At 41.3% G+C, this 16,426-nt stretch overlaps 1 protein-coding gene across 4 annotated transcripts in view; it reads right to left on the reverse strand.

The window, feature by feature from the left end:
* The window catches only part of METTL16 (methyltransferase 16, RNA N6-adenosine), a 193,340-nt gene that overhangs the window by 69,811 nt on the left and 107,103 nt on the right, over positions 1 to 16,426 (reverse strand). For all 4 annotated transcript variants that reach the window (XM_073616698.1, XM_073616702.1, XM_073616699.1 and 1 more), the window contains exons 7-8: positions 5,076 to 5,145; positions 783 to 872 (exon numbers count right to left, since the gene is read on the reverse strand). In XM_073616698.1, the coding sequence (XP_073472799.1) occupies positions 783 to 872; positions 5,076 to 5,145 (160 nt within the window). The remainder of the gene's footprint in view (positions 1 to 782; positions 873 to 5,075; positions 5,146 to 16,426) is intronic.

A 16,426-nucleotide genomic window follows, 5' to 3' on the forward strand; every position in this document is an offset into this window, starting at 1 on the left:
GCCAGAACTTACTAGAGGGCACACAGATAATCCGTGTCCTGTTTCCTTTACTGGATTTTCTATAGACATGGAATAGATTGGTTGTTCACAAGAATGGATTCTCAGCATAAATGCAATAATTTGACTGAAAAGGCATAATTGGCCTGTAAAAGCTGTGATCAAAATAAGTGGACCCTGCCGCACCAGGGTTTTCGACAGAAGTTAAAAACCTAGCATAGGTTTTTTTTTTTTGGAAATTTCTTTTTATTACTTTTCAAATGTAATTCAGTTACAAGTCAACTAACAGTAGACAACACAAAACAAAAAAAAAACACCACAGCACCGGTGGCTACAACAGCAATTCCAGTTATCAGTCATACAAAAGTTAAAGAACAAAAACCATACAGTGAGTAAATAATACTTATCAAGGGTCACACAAGATACAATAAAGATCAAGCAAAAATACGTAACCAAAAAAAAAAATCAGATGAGTTCCTGGTAACCTCAAAGAACGAAGGAGACTGTCACAGAGCAACTAATTATGTAGATTAAAATAGGGATCACAGGGGAGACATGAAGAATGTGATACATGCCATATAACAACTAGCATAGGCGTGAATATTTACCTGTTACACCCAAAATGGACAGATCGGCTAATTGTACAACAGTGGTCTAGAGATGTTTATTTGAATGATGAGTAATGTTTCATCTTTTATTCTCTAGGGGAAATGCAAGGAGTAGTGTGCTAACAAGAAACTTAGAAACAATGACTTTTTTGTTGGTTACAACAACTTGTTACCTACAGGGATGGTCACATCATCATCGAAGCTCCATGCCAGCGCCCAACGCATGGTTTTTCCCTGATAAAATTCTGTATATGCAACTTTAGATACCTATGATAAAATATGAGACACAATTTTAACATAGTGGTGAATACTGCAGCAATCATACCAAGCATTTTCTATGTGGTGTACATCTCTGAATTGACAGTCAATATATTCTTATTAGTTTATTAAGGTTAGCTCCAATACTGAGATTTGAAACTCTAGCAGGCACAGTTTGCTCTAATACCTACAGAACTGTTACTGAAGATCATAATTACATTTTGGTCAATCTAGTTTTGGCTTAAATAACGAAGCCTGCAATTGCTAGTCTTACCCCAAACACACGTATCAACTCATGTCCTTTAGTGCACAAATCGATTGCGCCAAATACTGACAAACTCATTTTCTGAACCATTATTTATTTTCCTGCAGATTTTGAGACATTGGGGTTGACTTACTAAAGGCAAATCCACTTTGCACTACATGTGCACTGCAAGGGCATTGGAAGTGCATTCGCTGTAGATCTGAGGGGAAGCTCTGCTGATTTTATAATCCAATCATGTACAAGCAAAAATGCGTTTTTTTTTTACTTGCATGTCCCCCTCAGATCTACAGCAACTGCACTTCCAAGTGTACTTGTAGTGCAAAGAGGATTTGCCTTTAGTAAATAAACCCCATTGTGTTATATTTTTTTTTAAATTTTTGCACTAGTCACATCTTTAATTTTAAACATTCAAACAACTATTTTTTTTTTATTTTGGTGCATCCAAGAAAAAGGCAGGTTTGTATATGTCAAATATTTGGTGCAGTGAAAACTGTTTATCTGGGCCACTGTGTTGAAAAAAGGAAAGGTTCACTGCAAATGGCCATATGTTGTCAACAAGGGGGAAATTAACACAGAAGAGGGATACGTTGATCTGTGAGCACAGTACAACTGAAAAAAAGTCTATTCAAATTCATATATTGTGTAGGCAAGTGCGGGAAGGGGGTTGTTCACAAATAACATTTTATTATGGCAAATTAACCCCCTGCCATATAACCCGGATACAGGTAAACTTAAAGCGGATTTCCACTTTTGCAGTCAAATTTGAGAAAACCCCTCTATATGTTTGTTAAATTATATATATATATATATATATATATATATATATATATATACACACTATAGGTTTACCACTGTTTTGGAACTGTATTATATTATATTATAGCACGCTTATGCCGCATACACACGATCGCACATTCCGATAACAAAATACATGTTTTTTTTCAGACGGATGTTGGCTCAAACTTGTCTTGCATACACACGGTCATACAAAGTTGGTCGGAAATTCCGAACGTCAAGAACGTGGTGATGTACAACACATACGACGAGCCGAGAAAAATGAAATTCAATAGCCAGTGCTGCTCTTCTGCTTAATTCCAAGCATGCGTGGAACTTTGTGTGGATTTTGTTGTCGGAAAATTTGAGAACCAGCTCTCAAATTTTGTGTGACGGAAATTCAGATGGAAAATGTCCGATGGAGCCTACACACGGTCGGAATTTCCGTCAAAAAGCTCCCATCGAACATTTTCCATCTGAAAATCCAACCGTGTGTATGAGGCATTAGAGCTTGGCCTGAAACATAGCCTGGCTTTTCTCAATCCAGCCTGCCCTGTACTCAGTACTGATGGCAACCAAGCAGCAACTTGAGCCTGACACCTGTAGGTTCTTCATTGAAATTCCATTAATTTTCCTCTGGGACTATACTTGCAGTACACTACTGTACTTATGGACGATTGCTACCTATTATCATTTCAACATGGACATATAAGCTGTACTTGTACCAATGCTTACATGGCACAAATTCACTAAAATCTTATTCTTTGAAAAAAAAAAAAAAGTTTATTACCTTTTAGATGTTTCTCAGGAAAAGGTGTCATGGGTGATTGCAAGCCTTTTTTTGAATAATGTTTTGTGGGGTACACACTATACGTTTTTTTTTACTCAACCCAGCAGGCTAAACGAAAAAAAAATTACAGATCGCTATACTAGCACAAGCGATGTTAGTGCGGCGATCTCCACCACTGAACTATTGTATTATGACACAGGGACTGCCCCCCCGACAGAACACACTGATGAGCCACTGGCTGAGATCGCTGATTGGATTTCTTGTTTTCCAGCATGCCCATTTGACAGAAGCCGTTTGTGTGACCAGCTTCTGTAAGTCTGGGAGCTGTACACATGGACCGAAAGTCGGATGGGCCCTGTTGAACTGATTGTTTTTGGCCTGTGTGTACCCAGCTTTAGAGTAAGCCTGTCCTCATTAAGGCTGGCCATACATTATACAATGTTCTTCTATAACTTTCCTTTAGATTTACCAAAACCATATAATATAAGGGCACAGCAAAACACTTTCAATTTTGTATGCAGTCCGGCAGGCCTTTCCACTACATAGCCAAAGGTAAATCTAAAGGAAATTAAACAAGAATATTGTAAGGTGTATGGCCAGCTTAATACAATGCAAGAAGCACGGCCTCTACATATTTAACTCTTTGTTAGGACAGTGTTCAAATCTAGTTACAATCAATAATGAAGATCTGTCTGCACAGTACAGACCATGTTAATTATAGCAAACACAGCATCTAAAAAAAGGTAAGCTGCATTTTTTTAAAGTTGTGCTATGTGAATAGGAACATGTAACAAATATAAAGTAGGAGTTATTCCAATTTGGTTGCAAAAGTGGAAACGCACTTGCATAAAAACACTGATTCTTGATTGCATACTCTGTAATACATATTACAATTTATAGCCAGGTCACACCTACTTCTGTAGCTCTCCTCTACATTGAAAGTTTACCCTTAATTAGCATCAATTGTTTGTAAGCAAAATAATTTACATTTGGCAATAGTATCTGTAGTACATAAAAAGGGCTACTTTATGTACCATATGTAATGGGAGTATTTGGCAAGATAGAGTAGGGACTGGCCATTACTTTGATTTAACTAACTTGAAAGTGTAATTCAATGTATTTAAAACCAATAATTCTATTACTTAAAGCATTTTTTTCATGGTAACACGTTGGTAAATTATTACTTTAAGATATGAATTTTATATATTTTTTTTATATATTATTTTAACACATTTGTAAATGGGACATTAGGGGGGAGATTTACTAAAACTGTTGCACACGGAATCTGGTGCAGCGATACATAGTAACCAATCAACTTCTAGGTTTTATTGACAAAGCTTAAGTGAACAAGCTAAAACCCAGATAGCAAGCTACTTGCTAAGCTCTTGCTAGACTTGCCAGGCTTCACAAGTTTGTTGCACAATTAAGTCCGCATTGCATGACTCCAGATCAACTTTCTCAGAAAACATTCTGCAAGTCTGCTGCAAGTTCTGGTTCAGTTATGTTGTGCAATAGTCATCCCACCACAGGGGTCACTGTGACTTGCAAAGCTCCTGCTGTAGACTCACCACTGCAACTTAGGACTTGCCACGCAAATTTTCTACAAATTGGAAAAGTGTCAACTAGAACCTGTGCTTCAAGTGCTCTGCAAGTGTACAACTTGCCACTGAAAATGTGCAGCAAGTTAACAAGACTTACAATTCAACAAATTAGGCTTGCTATCCGGGAATTAGAAGCCGATTGGTTATCATGCACAGCTAGCCAGATTCTGTGTGCACCAGTTTTAGTAAATCTCCCTCTCCTATGTGTCTGATATTAAAGGGGTATAAACCCTCAGGGTTTTTCACCTTAATGCATTCCAGCGACGGTGACGAACACACCAGCTCCAGCCGGTGTCTCGGGTCCTCATTGGATTTATAGCAGCGGGAGCCGGGGGGCGGGGCCGAGTCCTGCTGTCTGTGTCAATGGATGCAGCAGCAGGAATCGGGAGCGTGCCTGCATAAGTGCCCCAAGGAAAGCGCTTCTCTGTCAGGACACTCGAGAAGAGGAGGAGCCAGGAGCGCCACAGAGGGACCCCAGAAGAGGAGGATTGGGACCACTCTGTGCAAAACCCGTGCACAGGGGAGGTAAGTATGACATGTTTGTTATTTAAAAAAAAAAAACAAAAAAAAAAACAAGACTTTACAACCCCTGTAGCCGTTGATCATAAACTAATTGCTAGGAGTTTTTTTTTTATTTCACGATTTTTTAAAAAGATTTAAATGAAATTCCTACCCGAGTTGTTAGCAGACTTCAAAATGTTAATTTTCTTTCCCCTTAAACTAAACAAGAACAACCAAAATAGCAGTAAACATACGAACAACCAGAATAGAAGTAAACATACCCCTTGTATTTGTAGCTCTTCCTTCAATGGCGCCAAACTGCACTTCTTACCCAGCATGCAGCTGTACCATCTAAAAAGAAAAAACCCACAGGGTATATAATTGGTGAGCTTTCTTTCACTGCAGGAAAATACACAAGCCAAGAGCAGCCCAACATTCCCCTGTATTTTGAATAAATTATCAGTTAGAGGTTCAGACATCTTGACATTTCTCAGCACAACAGAGCAAACACGGGGAACACAATTTCTAATTTGCATTAATCAATCAATTCTAAATCACTCCAGTGTGGCTCAATTGCTTCATGGAAACTGAACAGATTGTGATAACTGATTGCACGTTTTGTCAGAAAGACCTCAGGTAAAACAAAATGTAGCATTGGTGAACTACAAACCCCTTGGTAAGGAAATCGCTGCAATTGAGAATCACAGACACTTATGACATCTGCATGAGCTTGCACTAAACAGACTAAATCAGTGATGTGGTTGGTGTGGTAATACAAATACAATTAAAGTGTACACACAATCCTAAAGCTTAGTACACTATTTTTTTCTTCCATTCAACCCAGCGGGCTGAATGGAAAAAAACTGAAAAGCTTAGAAGGAGATCCTGTCCTAACAATGATGTTACTGATCTTAGTAAGGCAATCTCCTTACTGAGGTATTGTGTTCTAATAGAAAGACTGCCCCCCAGCCAGAACACACCGGTCAGCGGCGCTCTCAGCCATTGCTGAGAGCACTGATAGGATGTGGATAGGCAGACCTTTTTCGGTCATGTCCCTTCGACAGAAGCCAATACAGCCCATGTGTACGGCCCTTAACAAAGAACTTGCTCTCTGCCTGTGCTGCACTTTTATCAGTTAAACCGTTCCTGTGCCATCTCTAAAGCCTTGTACACACACACACACACAAACACACACGTGTACCAGGCTTAAAGTGTTACTAAACCCACAACAGTAAAATCTGTTTGTATATGCAGAATAGCATGCTTGTTATACTCACGGTGGAACTTAGGGGTTAATCCTCTGCCTTGTGTAAAAAGGCTCTTTGATCCTGTATGCACAGATCCTCCCCCTCCTGCAGAGTCTCTCTTGGCAAGGCCAGGTAAGACACAGTGAGGGTAGTACTGCTGCACATGCTCAGTTTGGTCTCTATTGCTAGAGAGAAGATTTCCTTGTTTGAGCTGAGCTTTTCAGATCACATGGTATGACATCACACATGTGGGCGTGTATACAGATCCTAAAAAACAACCCAGTCCCTGCCTCCTCCTCCTCCATGCCCAGTAACTAAAAAAAGAACACAGTGGGTGGAATGTCACATCTTGATTGATGGATGATCCAACTCCCATAACAGCATGAGGACACAGGCTATAGTGGAAATCTCTTCCTACCCAAACACTCAGAACTTGGGCAGACCCTGCAGTTTATCACGTGACCGTGGTATACAGATCAGCCAAAAAGGTATATAGTGGCAGTATTTGAATGTAAAAAGAAGGGGGGGGCAGGGCGGATAAACTATTTTCATATTACTGGTTTTAGCAACACGGTAAGGACTATAGACTCACCCTGTGCTATCTCTAAGGTCTGCAGACCCCCTCCCTGCTATGCAAAATATAGCGGAAGGTGTTTGTATTACTTTTCTAAAGTGATATTGCTGGTTCTCCAAGGATACAGTACAGTAAGTGTACATTATTACCCTAGGACAGAAAGTGTGTTAGTGGCAGGATCACCAGGTAAAAGTAGGGGAAGTATATCTGCAAAAATTGAAACACCACATTTAAGTAACATCTAAGGACCGGAAAACTGAAATATAATACATTTTTGTTATTGGGTTTAGACACGTTTTAATGGTCAAATCATGTAATACTTTTTCTTTTGTTTGACAGCTTAACATGTTTTTTTGAAGAGGGCAAAGTTTTAGCATTAATAGCCTGTGAAAGCTTTGTTTTGGTTAGGGATTCTGCTACTCGTGTAAAGGTATAGCTCAGAGCGGTGCTATACTAAAATGGTGTTCTAAAATAATGGTTTCTTCTTCTCAGAAACCATAGATCCTACTCATCATGTGAAGAAACATATATCCCCATAGAGCCATGATCATGTAAGGCCTTGCTATGTTAAAAGGAGTGTGTATATCCATTAGTACCAGGCATTGTATAACTGGAAGAGAGTTCCCTCCCCCTGGATACATGTACAGACCATCTCTTGACAGTGCCTCTTTAAGCGCTATAGAGAGAATGACCTCATATTGCATCTGCCAATTCAGTTGAGGAGCTGGGTTGTACTTCAAGACATGATAATATTGTGATTGTAAAGTCTCGTTTTTTTTCCTATAAAAATAACAAACATGTTATATTTTCCAGCTCTGTTGCAGTGGATCTGTACAGAGCAGCCCTGATCCTCTTCTCGTGTCCCTCTTCTGTGATCCTGGCCCCTCCCTCCTGTTTAGTGCCCCCACAGCAAGCAGCTTGCTATGGGGGCACCCGAGCTGAGTCACAGCTCTCTGTGTCCATTCAGACACGGAGCCCCGACCTGGCCTCGCCCCCTCTCTCCCATTTTTGGCTAGCTGTCTTTGACTGACAGCAGCGGGAGCCAATGGCGCCGCTGCTGTGTCTCAGCCAATCAGAAAGAGGAATCTCAGACGGCTGAGAGATTTGTGGACATCGCTGGACAGAGAAGGACCTCAGGTAAGTGTTAGGGGGGCTGCTGCACACAGAAGACTTTTTATCTTAATGCGTTAAGATGAAAAACTTTTTGCCTTTACAACCACTTTAACCGCTTGCATATCAGTGCACGCACGCTGACAAAAGGGCATACAGGTACATCCCCTTTAAGAAGTGGTGTCGCCCGCCGCAGTCTTCATGACTGCTGGTCCCGCGGACTCGATGTCTGCGATCATGTCACGGAGAGGAAGAACGGGGAGATGCTTTTGTAAACAAAGCATTTCCCCATTCTGTCTAGTGAGAGGACAGAGATCACTGCTCTCTTTCATCGAGAGCAGTGATCACTGTCCTGTGTGTTGAAGTCCAGCCCCCTCACAGTTAGAATCACTCCCTAGGACACACTTAACCCCTTAACTGCTCCCTAGTAGTTAACTACTTCACTGCCAGTGTCATTTACACAGTAATCAGTGCATTTTTATAGCATTGATCGCTGTATAAATGACAATGGTCCCAAAATAGTGTAAAAAATATCAGCTGTGTCCGCCATAATGTCGCAGTCCCAGAAAAAATAAAATAAATCGCAGATCGCCGCCATTACTAATAAAAAAAAGTTAAAAATAAAGATGCCATAAAACTATCCCCCATTTTGTAGACGCTATAAATTTTGCGTAAACCAATCAATATATGCTTATTGCATTTTTTTTTACCAAAAATATGTAGAAGAATACATATCGACCTAAACTAAGGAAAAAAATTGTTTTTTTTATATATTTTTGGGGTATATTTATTATAGTAAAAAGTAAAAAATATTGCGTTTTTTCAAAATTGTCGTTCTTTTTTTGTTTAAAGCGCAAAAAATAAAAACTGCAGAGGCGATCAAATACCACCAAAAGAAAGCTCTATTTGTGAGAAAAAATACATCAATTTTGTTTGGCTACAATGTCACACGACAGCGTAATTGTCAGTTAAAGAGACGCAGTGCCGAATTGCAAAAAGTGCTCTTGGTCAGGAAGGGGGTAAAATCCTCCGGGGCTGAAGTGGTTAAAGGTGTGCAGTCCCTTTTCAGTGTATGTTTTGTAGCCTTTATAGAGCCTATACATTTTTGCAGATCTTATATGAGCAAAAAAAGGGTTTGGGATTTTTCCCTTTGCCAGTAAAGTAAATCTATAAAGCGTTATTATGTAGTTCAGCCCTGTTGCCAATGCCTGGATCACGAAAAAGCAATTTTCCAATCGACTTTTGTTGAAAGAGCTGTTCTCTGCTGAACAGTTCTTGCATCCAATCAGATGCAGGCACTGTTCAGATATTTTGACAGATGGCGGTGCTGGCTGTCGCAATACAATAGTCTACAGTGAGATATTTGTCCTTCTGTGCTCTAGTGTGAATAATGGAATCTGTTTGATTGCTTTCATTCAGCCCAGAGGATGAATGAAGGAAATCTATAAGTGTATGCCTAACCACTTGAACTCCGGAAGATTTACTCCCCTTCATGACCAGGCCATTTTTTTGCAATATGGCGCTGCGCTACTTTAGTTGACAACTGCGCGTTCATGCAACGCTTTACACAAATAAAATTTGAGTCAATTTTTTCCCCACAAATAGAGCTTTCTTTTGGTGGTATTTGATCACCACTGCGTTTTTTATTTTTTGTGCTATAAACAATAAACACCGACAATTAAAAGAAAACAATATTTTTTTACTTTTTGCTATAAATCATATCCAATAAAAAATGTTAAAAATCAAATTTCTTCATAAATTTTAGCCAATATGTATTCTGCTACACGTTTTTGGCAAAAAAATCCCAATAAGCGTATATTGATTGGTTTACATTAACGTTATAGAATCTATAAACTATGGTATACATTTATGGAATTTTTTTCTTTTTGTACTAGTAATGGCGTTGAGCAGCACCTTATAGCGGGACTGCAATATTGTGCGCAGACAATCTGACATACTTGACATTTTGCAGGAACCAGTGAAACTAATACAGTGATCAGTGCTAAAAATATGCATGGTCACTGTACTAATGACACTGGCTGGGAAAGGGTTAAACATCTAGGGCGGTCAAAGGTTTAACTGTGTGCCTAATCAGTGTTTGTGTGGATAGATGGATTTTATTCCCTTTGCAGGGACACAAAGTCTATCCCTTCCCCCGTCAGAACGGAGATCTGCCTTGTTTACATAGGCAGTTCTTTGTGTTTTACTGACAATCGGTGGGTGCCGGTGGACATCCAGTGCCCAACAACGCTAATCGGCCTCTGCTGTGATTAAAGGATCACTAAAGATATATATATATATTTTTTTTTAAATAACAAACATGTTATACTTACCTCCACTGTGCAGCTCATTTTGCACAGAGTGGCCCGAATCTGGTCTTCTGGGGTCCCTCGGCAGCTGTCTCGGCTCCCCCCCGCAAGGACTCAACACCTTCATGCGAGCTCCCTCGCATGGTGTTGAGTGCTTGCGGGCACGCTCCCGTGATACAGCCGGCGGCCATAGCTGCTCACTGTATCACTCGGCCCCACCCCCTGGTGAGCCACGTCATTGGATGTGATTGACAGCAGCGTGAGCCAATGAGCGGCGAAGAGGATGTCGGGGGCGAGCGCGGGACTTTCGAAGGATCAGGTAAGTAAAACGGGGGGGCGGTATTGAAGGATTTTTTTTTACACCTTAATGCATAGAATGCATTATGGTGAAAAAAACTTTTACCTTTACAACCCCTTTAATCACAGCAGAAGTGGAATTCCCACAGTTCGAGAGTTGAGACAAACCATTTGATGCAGACAGGGATGCTAACAATGCTCAGCATTTTTATATTCATGTAAAACCTTTATGCTGTAACTGCTTAAAAAGTGTTAGCTGGAGTTGGACTTGACTAGTTAAAGCCGATCTAAATCTGCTAGTGCATCCAACACTAACCTCTCTGTTGCTCCTCTATCCAGACTTAATACATCCTAAGACAGGAAGTGTGTTACTAACCGGACCACCAGGTGAAAGAAAAAAAAAATAATGTAATGTAGCCACAACATTTATAGTGGTTATAAAGTGTGAAGGTTTTTTTTACCTTCATGCATTTTCTGCATAAAGGTAAAAAACCTTCATAGCAGGGCTTCCCCTGCAGCCCCCCCTCCAATTACTTACCCGAGCCCGATCCAGTGATGTATACAAGAGCAGTATCTCTCCCAGGTCTCTCACTCCTCATTGGCAGAGACACTGCAGCGGGAGCCATTGAGGTCAATCACACCCTGTGAGTAGGAATTGGGGAGTGGGACTGAGCCACACCTCTTTGTCCCATAGATGCATAGAGGCAGTTTGGGAGCGAGCACGCACGAGTGCCCCAGTTAAAATCAGTATTTTTTTGCTAGAAAATTACTTAGGACCCCCAAACATTATATACATTCTTTTAGCAAATAAATATGGCGGTCATTGCAATATTTTATGTTATGGTATTTGCACAGCGGTAGGCAGTATGATTGGTTACAATATATTTGAATAGTGTGTATTATCAGATGATGATACAGCAGTATATATGTGTTTTATATTGCTTGTTTGTACCATATGAAATGTACTATGACATAATTTGAAGGCATGGATTGAATATTTGGGATGTGTGACGATATGCTGTATTTACTTATGGCTATCCGCATCCCCTATCTTCATCTATGACCGTGATTCTTTATAGCCGATATAAGTGCAATGTGGGTTGGTTTGTCCCTCTCCCCCTCCTGTTCCTCAGTTGCGCTGACGTGACGTGTGCTTGTCTGCACTCTGGGGATCGTGATTGGTTGTGGAGTTAGGGGCGGTTTGTTTTTAAGTCCGGCGTCTTTGTCGTGTGGTCACGCCCTCTGTTGAAGTCAGGATATGACGAAACGCGTCAGTGCGTGACCTACACGATGCCGGAAGTGACACGTGCGCTTCATCGTGGTGGACCCGGAACTAGGAAGTGACTCCGCTCTTTGATTGCTGAGGCAGTGACCGGAGATCCTACGATGCGGTGCACGGTGATGTCATCCTTTTTCGCTTGTTGACTGCATATGTTTAGTACGTAGCTAGTGATGGGGAAATTTTAATGTGATGGGTCTGTTTTAATAATAAATGGAATTACGCTATGTGCGCTCTCCTTTGTTTTTATTGCTCTGGAACCCCTCTTTCTACCCATCACTTGGAGAAGTGCTAATTTATTTATCCCATGATATCTGTTATTTGGAGGCTTGAGATATACCTATCTCTGGTGAGTTTAACCCCCTGAGGGGAGTGTGTTCACACCTGGTGGAGTGGAGTGATCGGTGGATGGTGCATGCTTTGACAACTTTGTGATCTGCCTTGAACAACCTCTGAACCACTACTGTTACTATATCACTCTTATGGACATTGCTCACAGCTGGTCACAGCGGTAACCAGGAGGCTTTCCTCAGTTTGCGCTGACAAGATGCGAGCAGAGGAGAGCTGATCAGTGGCTCTCTTGACAGGGGGAGTCTGCGCTGATAATCAGCGCAGCCCCCCCCTTCCCCATCAGAGGTGCCCACCACAGATGCTAATCAGTGCCCATCAGTATAGCCTGTCAGTGCCTATCACAAATGCCAATCAGTGCCTCCTCATCAGTGCTATTACTGTCCATCAGTATCACCTATCAGTGCCCATCAGAGCCCACTATTAGTGCATATCAGTGCTGCACATCAGTGCCCATCAGTGCAGCCTCAACAGTGCCCGTCGGTGAAGGAGAAAACAACAATTTATAACAGAAAACTAAGAAAAACTTTTTTTTTTTTTTTAATCACTTCAATACTGGGCACTTTCACCCCTTTGCTTCCCAGACCAATTTTCAGCTTTCCGTGCCCTCGCACTTTCAATGAGAATTGTGCGGTCATGCTACACTGTACCCAAATACATTTTTTATTATTTTGTTCACACAAATAGAGTTTTATTTTGGTGGTATTTATTCACTACTTATTTTTTTTATGTTTTGCGATATAAGTGAAAAAAATTGCGAAAAAAAACAATATTTTCTCCTTTCTATTTTAAAAGAAATCCAATAAAATCTAATTTTGTCATAAATTTAAGCCAAAATCTATTCTGCTACATGTCTTTGGTAAAAAAAAAATCCTGATAAGTGTATAATAATTGGTGTGTGGTCACGAACATATGTATGCAGATGATCATGTACAGATGTGTGCAGATGACCACAGACATTTGTGTGCAGATGATCATTGGGACATATGATTTTACTGGGATATATGTGGGGGACAGGTGTTTTTACTGTGTGGGGACATGTGTGGGGAGACACTATTTTGGGGACACTGGGCTGGTGATCAGTGTGTAAAAAAGCTGTAAAAAACAGTTCACACTCACTGGTCACCGGCCGGCTGCAGCGATCCGCTCTCCCTCTTCTCACTGACAACTTCCGCCTAACAACCGGCTTTCTATTTACCTCACATGATGGCTGTGATTGGACACAGCCATCATGTGATCAGGAGGGCCAGTCACAGAGCCCTCCTGCCGATCTGAGATGCGCCGTGTCCGGATGACGGTAGCGCATCATGATCGCGCAGCTGCATGGGCGCGATCCCCCTCCTTCTGAAAGACGTTCCTGAACATCTACTCAGGAGGAGGAAGCGCCCACCCGGCCATATATGTGCAGTGGCTGGGTGGGAAGTGGTTAATTTGTTTAGCAAAAAATAAAAAGCCTAGTGGTGATCAAATACCACCAAAAGAAAGCTCTATTTGTGGGAAGAAAATTGTAAAAATGTAGTTTGGGTACATAACCGCGCAACTGCCATTCAAAAGTGTGACAGGGCTGAAAACTGAAAAATGGACTTGGCAGGAAGGGGGTGAAAGTGCCCTGTATTGAAGTGGATAAAAAGTTGACTGGAGAGGGGAAAACATATAAAGAAGTGCAGAAACGGATAGGCTGCTCAGCTATAATATCTCAAATGCTTTAAAATGGCAACCAAAACCAGAAGGACCTGGAATAAAATGGAAAACTACCATTCAAATGGATCGAAGAATAGCCAAAATGGCACAGACTCAGCCAATGATCAGCTCTGGGGTGATCAAAGAAGGTCTAAAGTTACCTGTGAGTACAGTAACAATTAGAAGACGCCTATATGAAGCCAAGCTATCAGCAAGAAGCCCCCCACCAAGTCCCATTGTTGAAGAAACGACATGTGCCGAAGAGGTTGCAATTTGCCAAAGAACACATTGGGGTTGATTTACTAAAACCGTAGAGTGCAAAATCTGGTGCAGCTTTGCATAGTAGCCAAACAGCTTCTAACGTCAGCATCTGCAATTAATCTTTGGCAATAAAACCTGGAAGCTGATTGGTTTCTGTGCAGAGTAGCACCAGATTTTGCACTCTCCATTTTTAGTAAATAACCCTTACTGACTGGCCTAAAGAGAAACGGCGCACCATTTTGTGGACTAATGAAAGCAAGATTGTTATTGGGGTCTAGGGGCCACATTTTGTCAGATGACCTCCAAAACACTGAATTTAAGCCACAGTACCAGAGACGGCTCTAGGCTTTGCGAGGCCCCAACTCACTCCCATAATAGGAAAAATAATTCAAGCGATAGAAATTAACTGTATAAATTGCATACATCAAGAGCTATAAATCCTATGAACCATGAATGCACAGTTTCTATAATGTTCTCTAACCAATTCTCATTAAACATAGGGTAATATATATATATATATATATATATATATATATATATATATATAGTACACACACACACACACCCAGTATCTCACAAATTAGACTTTACTACAATGTAAAGTAGTGAGTGTACAGCTTATATAACAGTGTAAATTTGCTATCCCCTCACTCAACACACAGCCATTAATGTCTGAACCGCTAGCAGCAAAAGTGAGTACACCCCTAAGTGAAAATGTCCAAATTGGACCCAAAGTGTCAATATTTTGTGTGACCACCAGTATTTTCCATCACTGCCTTAACCCTCTTGGGCATGGAGTTCACCAGAGCTTTACAGGTTGCAACTGGAGTCCTCCTCCACTCCTCCATGACAACATCATGAAGTTGGTGGATGTTAGAGACCTTGCACTCCTCCACCTTGCATTGGAGGATGCCCAACAGATGCTCAATAGGGTTTAGGTCTGGAGACATGCTTTGCCAGTCCATCACCTTTACTCTCAGCTTCTTTAGCAAGTGGTCGTTTTAGAGGTGTGTTTGGGGTGGTTATGTTGGAATACTGCCCTGCGGCCCAGTCTCCGAAGGGAGGTGATCGTGCTCTGCTTCAGTATGTCACAGTACATGTTGGCATTCATGGTTCCCTCAATGAAATGAAGCTCCCCAGTGCCAGCAGCACTCATGCAGTCCCAGACCATGACACTCCCACCACCATGCCTGACTGTAGGCAAGACACACTTGTCTTTGAATGCCTCACCTGGTTGCCGCCACACACACTTGACACCATCTGAACCAAATAAGTTTATCTTGGTATCATCAGACCACAGGACATGGTTCCAGTAATCCATGTCCTTAGTCTGCTTGTCTTCAGCTAACTGCGGGCTTTCTTGTGCATCATCTTTAGAAGAGGCTTCCTTCTGGGACGACAGCCATGCAGACCAATTTGATGCAGTGTGCAGCGTATGGTCTGAGCACTGACAGGTAGACCCCCCCACCCCTTCAACCTCTGCAGCAATGCTGGCACTACCCATACGTCTATTTCCCAAAGACAACCTCTGGATATGTGGCTGAGCACGTGCACTCAACTTCTTTGGTCGACCATGGCGAGGCCTGTTCTGAGTGGAATCGCTGTATGGTCTTGGCCACCATGCTGCAGCTCAGTTTCAGGGTCTTGGCAATCTTCTTATAGCCTATGCCATATTTATGTAGAGCAACAATTTTTTTTTTCAGATCCTCAGCGTTTTCTTTGCCATGAGGTGCCATGTTGAACGTCCAGTGACCAGTATGAGAGAGTGATAACACCAAATTGAATACACCTGCTCCCCATTCACACCTGAGACCTTGTAACACTAACGAGTCACATGACACCGGGGAGAGAAAATGGCTAATTGGGCCCAATTTGGACATTTTCACTTAGGGGTGTACTCACTTTTGTTGCCAGAAGGTTTAGACATTAATGGCTATGTACTGAGTTATTTTGAGGGGACAGCAAATTTACACTCTTATACAAGCTGTACACTCACTACTTTACATTGTAGCAAAGTATAATTTCTTCAGTGTAACATGAAAAGTTATAATAAAATGTTTAAAAAACATTCCTTCCACTTAATTATGTGCCACTTTGTGTTAGTCACTCACATAAAATCCATTTACATTTTTGGTTGCAACATGACAAAATGTGGAAACTTTCAAGGGGTATGAATACTTTTTCAAGGCACTGGAACTTAATTTCTGAACTTATTTGTTTGTTTTTTTCGTATGTATGGATTGCATGGGTTGTTACTGACATATCAATAGTACCTTTAGAAATATATTTACCTAGACAAATGGGGACATGTTCAATACTTATTTTACCCGCTATATCACTGCTCAAAGCCGGCTTTCTGACAGTGACAGGAGTGAATCATGCCTGTTCAATGTGTGTCAGCACAGCCTCTTGTAGTCTCCACCATGTGACACGGTGACAACGCTCCCACAACTGGGAGACAAACTGCCTGAACATGAAACCTTCATGGCGGGATCACCAGGGATTTAGGAAAATGGTAGGGGCATTA

This window comes from Aquarana catesbeiana, linkage group LG02 (assembly GCF_042186555.1).
Source record: "Aquarana catesbeiana isolate 2022-GZ linkage group LG02, ASM4218655v1, whole genome shotgun sequence".
Classification (NCBI taxonomy): Eukaryota; Metazoa; Chordata; class Amphibia; order Anura; family Ranidae; genus Aquarana; species Aquarana catesbeiana.